The sequence below is a fragment of the Sesamum indicum genome, linkage group LG2, assembly GCF_000512975.1.
Source record: "Sesamum indicum cultivar Zhongzhi No. 13 linkage group LG2, S_indicum_v1.0, whole genome shotgun sequence".
In the NCBI taxonomy this organism is placed as follows: Eukaryota; Viridiplantae; Streptophyta; class Magnoliopsida; order Lamiales; family Pedaliaceae; genus Sesamum; species Sesamum indicum.
In genome coordinates, this window is record NC_026146.1 from 13,566,884 (window position 1) to 13,578,810 (window position 11,927).

The 11,927-nt window shown below is 32.4% G+C and overlaps 1 protein-coding gene across 1 annotated transcript in view; it reads left to right on the forward strand.

Annotated features, from left to right (window-relative positions):
• LOC105156065 (ubiquitin carboxyl-terminal hydrolase 10) overlaps positions 3,639-11,927 on the forward strand; it is an 11,748-nt gene continuing 3,459 nt past the window's right edge. The window contains exons 1-9 of the mRNA XM_011072098.2: positions 3,639-3,827; positions 3,987-4,155; positions 5,437-5,685; positions 5,962-6,106; positions 6,715-6,774; positions 6,860-6,955; positions 7,673-7,981; positions 8,061-8,201; positions 10,726-10,896. Of these exons, the coding sequence (XP_011070400.1) occupies positions 3,995-4,155; positions 5,437-5,685; positions 5,962-6,106; positions 6,715-6,774; positions 6,860-6,955; positions 7,673-7,981; positions 8,061-8,201; positions 10,726-10,896 (1,332 nt within the window). The 5' untranslated portion in view covers positions 3,639-3,827; positions 3,987-3,994. The remainder of the gene's footprint in view (positions 3,828-3,986; positions 4,156-5,436; positions 5,686-5,961; positions 6,107-6,714; positions 6,775-6,859; positions 6,956-7,672; positions 7,982-8,060; positions 8,202-10,725; positions 10,897-11,927) is intronic.

Consider the following 11,927-nt stretch of genomic DNA (forward strand, 5'->3'; position numbering starts at 1 on the left):
CTTCAAATAATTTCAAGTTTTTTAAGCTTTTGAAATTGTTTTTCTTGAATAATTTGTTTACCGTTTGAGAATCCCACTACAACATTTAATAGTTTTTTACCTAATACATTTATTGAATATTTCTTATTAAAAAATGACACTCATACGTTGAATATGTATAAACTTCACATTACATATATATATATATATATACTAGTTTTCATCGCACATAGTTTCCGTGAGCATATAAAAAGAACTTTGATGTGAGATAATAAAAAATATAAATTATAATTGATGCATATGGCCCAAGGAAGAGCAAAAGGATCCAGGGCCCTCATAGACAATCCGACAACACATGAAGGGAGTGACCACCCAAGATATTTAAGAACATAGCCCAAAAATGTGGCCCAAACAGTGACGGCCGGCCCAAGACCCATGTTTAAATGCCCCTAGCCTAGTAAGATCAATAGAGGATAAGAACAGATTGTGGCATATTTTAATAACTTCTATTCATTTCACCTCATAATAGGGCGCACGTGCAGACTCCCATTGAACGAGGACACTCCCCCTATAAATACAGGTTTGATTCCCAAATGGGAAAACTTTCCAAACTTGTTGTCAAATCTCATTTTGCACTCCCTTGGAATTTTGAACACGATTTTATCTTATGAATTTATTCATTATACTTTGATTCTTAATTACGATTCACTTCTTTATGCTTAAATATCTCTTAAATTCGATACTAACTTGAACGTCGGAATGCTAATATGTTGTTTTGCAACTCTATTCCTGAAATTTTTTTATTCGTTGGCCCAAATCCAGTACCGAAGTCCAAGCTTATTGGACCTGTGCTAATTTCATACGCGTCAATAATAAATATAAAGAAGTAAGGTGAGAGAGAAATGTGGGGTAGTGAGTAGTTAAGAGAAAAAATAATTATAAAATTATTTAAAGTATTGAAATTACTAATCTGACCAAATATTTCCAAAGAGAAGCAATGAAATGAAGGATAAATTGGGGCATACTAAAATTAGTATGATCAAAATATTTTCTTTTATAATAGTATATTATATATTTCAAAGATATTTTACATACACAAAATTGCATACCTTCAGTATAATATAAAATATAATAATTATTTACAACAAAAAAAATTCACAATATTATAAACTATTCCTCACATCTGCCTAATTTTATTGGACAGTTACATAATTAATTATAAGATAATCGTTATGAGAGACGCGATTTTTGAATAATTGATTTTCAAAGAAAGTGATAGTGGCGTTTGAATTTATTATATCTTAATATATTATGCAAATACGGCTAAATTTCAAAATTGGCTTTATTATAAAGGTCAGCAAGAAAATTACAAAAAATTTAATCAAATAATTAATAAATAGGTAAAAAATAATTCCAGTGCTATTAAACGTTATATATTTTCTTTATATCGAAATGTAACAATAATGTATTTTTATCTTCTAACTATGCTAATAAAGAAAAGAAAGATCCTCTACACTTGTTAAATAACAGTTAGTGACACAGTTAAATTAATTTTTAAATGTCAATTGTACCCCTAACGGGATAATTTAAAAATTAACTGTAATTACTTTTTAGATTGTTTTATTTTATTTCTTTCCTTTTTTGAAATGTGATTTACTGATTTTTATATTTTATTTTTATTCATAATATATTATAAATTATGAAAAATTATTTATTATATGTATGTATGGTTAGAGTGTCACCACGGCTAATATTGTTATAAAGAAAAGATGTATTATGAACATAAAGTTAAAATGTGATTTATTGATTTTTATATTTTATTTTTATTCATAATATATTATAAATTATGAAAAATTATTTATTATATGTATGTATGGTTAGAGTGTCACCACGGCTAATATTGTTATAAAGAAAAGATGTATTATGAACATAAAGTCGATTTTGACACCTTGCATCAATTCAATTAATAAGATAATTGGCTTATTCAGTGTCCAAAATTTATGGTAAGTTTTTTTTTATTTTTTATTTTATCTATATTGATATAAAAAGAAAAGGCATTCCACACTCACAAACGGCGGTTAGTGACACCGGTGCACCAATTTTGTGTGAAGTAAAAAATGTCTTTATGATAAAATAACTAACTTATTCAACTTTCAAAATTTACATTAATTGATAAATTATTATTTTTTTCTTTCTTTCTTTTTGTTAATGTAATGTACTGGTTTATATATTTTACTCTTATTTATAAAATATTTTAAAGTGTGAAAGATTATATATTATATGCACGTAGGAACGATGTGCCATAACAGCTAGTGTAAAAAAAGAGCTTCTGCACACTCACAAACGACGGTTAATGACACCGCTGCACCATTTTTTTTAAAGTAAAATATGCCCTTTCATAATAAAATAACCAACTTATTCAACTTTTTAAAATTTATATTAATTTAAAATATTATTTCGTTCTTTCTTTTTATTAATATAATGTACTGGTTTATATATTTCACTCTTATTTAAAATATATATTTTAAAGCGTAAAAATTATTTATTATAAGCACGTAGAAACGATTGCGCCACAATGACTGGTATCTATACTATTATAAAAGAAAACCTTTTGGTTTACCAACTCTTTAAAACCCAATTTTACCCTTTATTCATTTCTTCCCTTTAGAAAATTTGTCAAATTAGTAATCTTAATATCTTTTAATAATGTCACAATTATATTTTTTTCCTCTCAACTACCCACTACTCCACATTTTTTTCTCACTTACTTTTCCATATTATAATAATATATTAATTTCATAAATTTCTTTTTTCTTATCATCTCACACAAGAATCTTTTTTATATGCTCACAGAAACAGCATGCAACGATTACTAGTACTATTATAAAAGAGAACCTTTTATTTTACCAATTTTTAAATACCTAAATTTACCCTTAAATTCATTTCTTTCCTTTCAAAACAAATTTGGTCATAATAGTAATTTCAATTAATGATCTCATAGTTTTATAATATTTTTTTTCTCTCACCCACTACTCCATGTTTCCCTATCCAAACTTCTCCATGTTTGTTTTTTTTTAACAAATTTCTATATTTTTAATAAACTTATAATTTTCTTAAAATAAATAAACTTACAATTACAATATTTTTTTTTTCTGTCACCTCACCCATATTTTTTTATTCTCACAAACTTTTTTCTTTCTCTCCATCTCACATCACAGTTTTTTAAATGCTTACAGGTACCTCGTTTTCTATATGTTTACAATGACGACTAGTTATTATAAAGAAAAGAGATGTTATAAACACAAAGTCGCAGTTCCAATACCACTGCACAAATTCAACTAATAAAATAATTAGCTTATTCAGTGTCCAAAATTTATAATAAGTTATTTACTTATTTATTTCTTTTTTATTGTAATTTAAAGTGTAAAAAATTATTTATTAAATACAAAAAAAATGATGTGATATTAATTTTAAAAGTAATTAATGAAAGAGAAGTCAAATGAAATAATTAATTAAAAAAATAAAATTGAGGTGACACTTAATTAATGATAGTATTCCCTTAAGGTTACTCAAAATTGCACCTTTCTAATATAGGTAATAATTTGTAATATATTTATTGCGCTTGTAAAATACAAAAGGTTGGTGCTCCAACAGTTTTGAAAAGGGCCAACTGCAACAAACGGCGGACGGTTGAAAAATCGGGGAAAACTATAGATAGTGCTTTTCACGAATTTTCTCTCTCTAGATTTTCTCACTCCATGCTTCGATCGAACATCAAATTGGATACAGAAACCTTCTTCCCTGTAATCTAGGGTTCTCCGTTTCCCTCTCCAAATACACATACGAATGTACAGTTTTCTGTTTGTTGTTTTTATTGTTTGTTTGTTATTATATGAGTACAATGTCTTCAACATTTCAGAGTTTTGACATTTCAAATTGATGTTGTGATGTGGCTATCGAGATTTCTGATATTTTGTTGGATGTTTTGGTGTCGGATTGAATTGCAGAATAGATCATGACGATTCCAGATTCGTCGAGTTATCATTACATGATGGAGAATGGATCGTTAGAATTGCCATGCAAGCCGGAGGAAGAGAAGAGGATTGTTCAGGAATTGACGGACAAAGCTGAGGCTAATTTGCGTGAGGGAAATTTGTATTACGTCGTATCTAGCAGGTGGTTTTTACTTTTTAGGTTGCTTCTGATGGTTGATTGAGTATAAAGTGAACTCCATGATTCATATCTTAGGGTGATTATCATTGTTTACCCTTTTAGTGGGTTGTTCTTATGTTTCAATCTAGTTCTTTTGAGAAGTAGATTCTATTTAAATGTGCTTGAGCTTTGAATTATATTATTTAAGTGTTATTCCCGTCAAATTTTTAACTTCGAGTATGTTAAGCTAAAAGGTACTCAATTAGAAAGTTCCTGTCTCTCTCTCTTTTTTTAAACCTTAAGGAGTTGTAAACAGACATGATTTCAGTAATTGGCGAATAGCATCTTGCTTGTGTAAATAAGCCTATTATTTTCGAGGTTGATTGGATTTATTTTCCTATGTGTTTAATGTTAATGGCATGCTTCAGAATTATGTTCTTATTTGTGATTGGAAGTAGCAAGGTCATTAGCCAATTGAATGTGGTTGATTGATTGAAGATAAAAGGTTTACTCATTTAGGAAGCAGAACTCCGCAATTGGACCTCTTGCTCATTATGCCGGAAGGGAGGGGAAGTAGAAATAAAGAGAGAGAAATAGGGGAAGGCAGAGAAAACTAGTTTCTTGCTCTCTTCAGCCTACATACTGGTTAATGCTATCTCTGTACAGGAATTGTCTTCCTTTCTGGCTGATTTATTAGGAGATGCAAAAGTTGAACTGGATATGGTACTTCCACTTCAAGCATGTTGATGTATGTACTGTTTAAGTAGGCCTCTGTACGCCATTTACACTCCACCTTCCTAGCCAAACATTCACTCATGACTCTTATGCCAGAAGAAATTTATAGAAGAGTTGAGACAAATTCCTCCTCCTCTCAATGTAAATTCTGCATATGCATGTAAACAAAAGTAAGTACTGAATCTGCATGAGTATGACCCCGTTAAGGTTATTATATGGAGTGTTGTTAAACAGGGGCAGGGGATCTGTTGAGATCCTCAGACCTGCTACTTTCGAATTCTTGAGTAATTTCTTTTAAACTTCTGGGTGAAATTGGAAGACTGTCCAATACTTTTTTGGACATCAAAGAAAACTTATTATGCTTCCCTAAAATTGTTTGAATGGATGATTTACCTTGTTATTTTATGGTGTATTTCTGGAGCCTGTCTTTGACTCCCAATTTTCTGTTGCAACGAATATTCTAGTTTTCAGATGGAAGGTTTAGCATTGCTGGCCGATTTCCAAGTAAAAGAAATGTTTAAAGTATGCAGACAATTATGCATTTATGTTACTCTGTCCCTTTTTCTACAGGTGGTTCAAGGCCTGGCAAAGGTACACTGGGAAAATAGAAGATGGGTATCCATTTGAAGGACATTCTACTGAATCACAATCTGCGACACCATCAAATATAGAAGGTAGACCTGGACCAATTGATAACAATGACATTGTTGTAAATGAAGTGGAGAATAAAGATGATGGCCCGCAGCTTCTGAGAACTCTGGAAGAAGGGCGTGATTATGTATTAGTTCCACAAGAAGTCTGGCAGAAGCTTTTGAAGTGGTATTTATTATGACTGGGATCTCCGTTTTTATTCCCATTTTCCAACGATTACCACTATCATGCGGAAAGAGAGGGTTCAATGGCTATGGTCAATTGTAAACAGTTTTTTCTGAAACCTAGTAAATTTCTCCTTTCACCTCGACATAAAGAAAAAGATTTCAGTAGAGACAATGGCAGAGGGCAACCTACAGCATGTTGCCTGTGAGCCTGGGCTGTATATATTTTGCTGTTCTCCACATGTTGTATTTGTTGAATTCTTGTGTCTTTTGTCCAAAGGTACAAAGGAGGGCCGGTGTTGCCACGGAAGATGATTTCAGTTGGAGATCAACATAAGCAATTCATTGTCGAGGTCTTTCCTTTGTGTCTCAAGTTAATTGACTCCAGAGACCAGAGTGAAGTAGTTATAATACTAAGTAAAAAGGTACATCTTCTGCCTACACTTTGATACTTTTCTGATGTTGGGAGTTGTCATGTAGCCTTTGGAGATATAAATATTTGTTTTAACATTATTAATTTTACCATCTCAGTTATATAAGTTGGTGGTGGTTGTTTTCTCAATTATGTTTATCAGTGTAATTTTTCCCTGTAACCTCAGTGCATGACAGGAGCACACTGAGAGTTGCTTATAAATTTGTGCTTATCTAATACTTTCCTTTTATTATTCACATCTTGTCTAAGTTTGATTATGTACTATTCGTTTTACCTTGAATATTAATGTTCAAACTCTTTAAATGTGCGCCTGTATTTGTCAGAGCTTTGTGTACTTGCATACACTTGCTTGTATAGATACACTTGATGATGTTTATTTGGCTTAAGGTTAGGAGTTTAGTGATGTCTTTTCGGTTCTAACAGGTTTCTTTTCATATCTGTTGAATCCACACATCCATGTGAGGTTGATGTATTGTGCAAAGAGAAATGTCTTCCATATTCTTTATGCCCTTGATCAAGCTCTTCATTGATTTATTCTAGTTAAAGTCTTTCTTTTGAATGTCTGAACTCTGAGTAATTCTTGCTGATTTTGTATTTCAGGATTCTGTACATAACCTCTATGAAAAAGTATGTCTACTCAAAGGTTTAGACACAGAAAAGGTGTGTTCATAGAGTACAGTATTCCTCAGTGTGGTTATGTTGGAAAAAATCATGACTTTGTTGTCGCTTTCTGAATTTTGTACAGGCATGTATCTGGGACTACTTCAATAAGCAAAAGCATACAATACTAATTTCTTCAAACCAAACCCTGGAGGAGTCTAATCTGCAGATGGATCAAGATGTAAGCTCATGATACTTGCTAATACAGTTATGCTTTCTTCTCCTTAATACAGTTTTTTATAGAGTTATCTATCCAACTACAGAATCTGTGGGTTATTCTGATATATTTTACATAATCCGTTTTCTCGTTGTACATCACCAAGGCCCTTCTCTTGCTATATTGGATAGGAATACGATTTTGAAGTTTGTAATGACACTAAGCAAGACGTAGTTGACAAGGAGCACTTTTGATATGCTGAGAAATTTTTCTTGGGAGTTCGACAATATTGATGATATCAATGTCAATGATTATATCAGAGATAGAAAACCATCCAAAGACTCAGCTTTTACCTTGAAAATTTTCCTTCTTCAATAACTAATTCTTCAAGATATACAAGGGTCAGAAATCTGTGACCTCTGTCTACTAATATGCATTTCAGTGGATTCTTTCTTCTGAGAAACAGTAATTCAGAACCGCTGTCTGAATCCTTTTCTATTTGACTTTATTCATTAAAAGTTCTCAATCAATTTGGCTTACAATTGAAACAATTATGGATGACATATTTCCTGAATTTATTGAGGGGTAGGATCACTGGTCACCCTTACATGGTCCCACAAGAAGATTTATCTTTAGCGTCTCTTTCCAGAGTTTTATTTTTTTGTCTTGGTTTTCTTACATGTTCTATGGAAGGACTGTACCCTTCATGTTTTCTGAAGGCCTTCTTTCTTTGTTTGGTAGATTCTTCTTGAGGTGGCAATTGATGGATCCCAAAAGTGTTTGACTGGAAATAGCTTAGCATTGGTCCAAGTGGAACCTATAAAATCGACGTCTTCGATTGCTGGTGATCCAAATATGGATGATGGATACGAAAGTTTGAAGTCTGTAACAAGGGGGGATAAGGGAGGTCTGGCAGGATTGCAAAATTTGGGGAACACTTGCTTCATGAATAGTGCTCTTCAGTGTTTAGTTCATACACCACATCTTGCTCAGTACTTCTTGCAAGACTATAGTGATGAGATCAACAGACAAAATCCTTTAGGAATGCATGTATTTGCTCTGACATTACTTCATGAAAGTTTGTTACTTGACCTATTGCTGCATCCTTATGGCTATTTTCATATGGCAGGGGGAGCTTGCGCTTGCATTTGGTGACTTATTGAGGAAACTCTGGTCTTCTGGGCGAACTCCAGTTGCACCTCGTGCATTTAAGGGGAAACTTGCCCGTTTTGCTCCTCAGTTTAGTGGGTATAACCAACATGATTCACAGGTTAGTTTGTTCCCGTTCTGGAAGCAAGATATTCTAGTGATGTCTGCAGTTGTATAGTACTTTTAGAGATAATTACACTCTCCTCCTTTGAGGTTTGGTATAATTATATATAGACCCCATGTGGTTTGAAAAATTACATCTAGCATTCTGGCACCCCTGAGATTTGCTTCCATCCAACAAATAAGTCCCTCCGTTAGTCAAAATTTACCGAATTTGTTGATATTAACAAAAAAAATGAGAAAAATTCTATATTCACCCCTGATTTATTTATTATTGACTTATTGTAGGATAAATAAATTTTTTTATGATCAAATTACCCTCATACGTCTTCACACGTTAACGCATGTGAGGAGGTATATCTTCATCGTTTGAAGGATACTTTAGTTTGAAAAAATATTGTTTGACCTGCAATAAGTCAGTAATCAACTAATCGAGCGTAAATATAATTTTTCATTCATTTTTTGTTAATATTAGCAAATTCAGTGAATTTTGACTAACGAAGGGACTTATTTGTTAGACGGAAACAAACTTTAGGGGTGCTAGATATAATTTCTCAAACCACAAGGGATTTATGTGTAATTACACCAAACCTTAGGGGAGGGGAGTGTAATTATCCCTACTTTTTACTTTCTCATATTTTCTTAAGGGTCTGTTGACAATTGATATTTTATACAATTTTTTCTGCTAAATTGCCCGTGTCTTAAGGGATTTTAAAACTGACCCCACTTTTCATTAAAAATTGTAAATGAAAGCCAAAATTATTGCACAAAAGTCCCTCACACTTTAACAGTTGACCATCTTTTGATGGCAAAATTACAACATTGGTCCCATAAGATTGGGCCATTTCAACTTTGGTCACACGCTTTATCTTTTGGTTAGATGTTCCATTAAGAATGGCAGCGTTGGTCCAAAAACATATCAATTTAGTCATTTATTCACTCCGCCAATAGTTCACAACCCACACAATTTCACGTGGTCGTTAGCTGGTGATTTTTTGGAGAGAAAATCACCACACGAGCCTCAAAGCCTAAGACGTAAAAAAAGAGAGTTTACTAATGCTCCCGAAAACCTCTCCAAATCCACCCAATTGGTTTGGCTTTCTACTACATATGAGATGATGTGGTGATTTTTCCATCCACAAATCACCAGCTAACGGCCAAGTGAATATCACGTAGGTTGTGCTATTGGCTTACAATGGCGGAGTGCCAAAAGGACCAAATTTGTTGTGTTTTTAGACTAATGATGCAAATATTAACTGAATCTGTGGCCAAAAATATAATTTCATAAAGTGTGGGACCAAAGTTTGAAATGATCCATTCTTATGGGATCAAAGCAGCAATTTTGCCTCGTTAGACCTACTAATTGCTTTGGGCGTGTAGGCTTATTCAATTTGATTAACCGAATTGGTTTTTTGGTTAATCGAAAATTCGGTCCTCCATTTATACCTAACTGGATTAGCTGGTTCAGTTTGGTTATAACTGATTTTTTTTCAGTTCAACCGAAAAATCAATTTTTATTAAAAAAATGCCATTTTAATGTTTTATCCAAATTTGCCATTTATTCTCTTATCTCAATAAGTTTAACAGTTTTTATGTTTTAAGTTTAAAAGTAAGTAGAAATTATATTATAATATAATAATATTTATATATTATGAATATAATTTTTGTATATTAATAAACTTTATAGAATTATAATATATATATATATATATTTTTTAATTTCGCTTATTCGGTCGGTTCGGTTAACCAAACTAGAAAACCGTAACCGACTGAATTGTAATGTTCTTTTTAAATAAAAAAGAATACCGAAACGAATTTGCCGTTCGAAATTTGATACGAATCGAAAATTCGATTTAGTCGGGTTTCGGCTGGTTAACCGAATTTTGAATACCCCTAAGAGCATGTGACTTTCACATTCTGGTCCGGTGTCAATATTTAAGAGCAGTTAGTGGGAGGAGCCTTTTGTGCAATGATTTTGGTCTCCATTTGCAATTTTTAACAAAATGTGGAGTCAATTTTAAAATCCCGTAAAGCGCGGGGTCAAGAATTAAATGACCCTATTCTGTGCGACTAACTTTGCAATTTTGCACAATTTTTTCATATGTTAGTTTGTCAAGAGCATAATAGATCTCATTCATTTTGTATGATAAGAAAAGTTGATGTTGGGATAAGGACGGTTCACTTAAGGTCCATTACACAAACAAGACTAGTAAGTTCTGGCTGCCTATTGATATCGCACCGGATATTTTATGATTCTAAGTTCAAATAATTTAATATTTGATCATCCCCTGGGAAATCCAAGAAGAGTATTGTATACCTTTTGCCGTGATATTTGGCTTTCATCAAATTATTTTTCTGGCATACGTTACGGTAAAATAGCATGGGCTATAAAAGAATTATATTTGCAGCTTTTACCTTTTTTGTCTGCTTGGTTTCCGGCTATGCATCTGAATCTGGATTTATTGGTAAGATCAAGAAATCATGTATTAAAGTTTCTAAAAGGATGATCTACAATTTGTCCTTAGGAACTCCTTGCCTTTTTGCTCGATGGGCTGCACGAAGACTTGAATCGTGTTAAGCAGAAACCATATATTGAAACGAAGGATTATGATGGAAGGCCTGATGAGGAAGTGGCAGATGAGTTTTGGAGATATCACAAGGCCCGAAATGATTCCATAATTGTAGATATTTGCCAGGTGAATAACTTGGTTCTATATTTGTTTCTGCCAATTCCCTAAATTACTTTCATCCTAAACTATTGCAGTTGCTTCTGTCAATTGCCAGAGTTGTTAATTCAAAATCAATGTTTAGTTGACTAATTTCTCCAGAAACTTTGCTCTTTTCATCAACTACGCGACACACGGTACTTAATTTAAATTGCTTCCACAGATAGTGCCACAGGTGCTGCAATTTTGAGTTGGCAGGGCTGTATTTTGGGCTTGATCACTGATTATGGATGAGATATTTTGGCATACTTAATATGCGTGCTTGAATATAATTTTTGCTCGGAAAATAGGTTTGTTGAAACGTGCAAATCACGACAGAATTTTAAATAGTTTTCATGTGTGAGAAAAATGTGAAATTGTTTAAAGTCTGGAAGATACTATATTGGAAGATGAGATTTGGATTTTTAGTTATTAGAATAAGTAAGGATTCCATATGTTTAGTTTTAGGGTATAATGGCATATATATCAATTGAAAAATAAATCTTTTAAAACTGTTATGGTATGTACTAATAAGAAAATTGGTTAACCTTTTAGTTATAAAAATGCCATCTAAAGGGGATTTCCTGACTTTTAGGGTCTTCTGCACACCATATAGAGTACAAACTTTATTTGGTCCAACTTTATAATTTAGATCCATTTCCAATTGCATGAGGCGTTTCTAACATTTGAGAATAAAAGACTTTTACTTTTTGCGGCTAGATAATGTTGGATAACCTCGACCAGATCAGTTTCGCTGCATGTTTTAACTAGAAACTGGTAGCTCAAAGATTAAGCTAATATCTGGATATGATTATGGATTAATGTTAAGGAGTTTACAAGACACGGTCTAGCTATATGAACAGTAGAGTTAACAGTAACTTGAGAAGAATTGTATGTTTGCTTACTTCTGTGGTTCGAATGGGATGGGAGTATATGATTGTTGAGCTGGAAGCATAGAATTAAAAGAGAAAAATGCATGCATATAAAGGAAAAATATTGTCAATTACAATATTATTTTACAT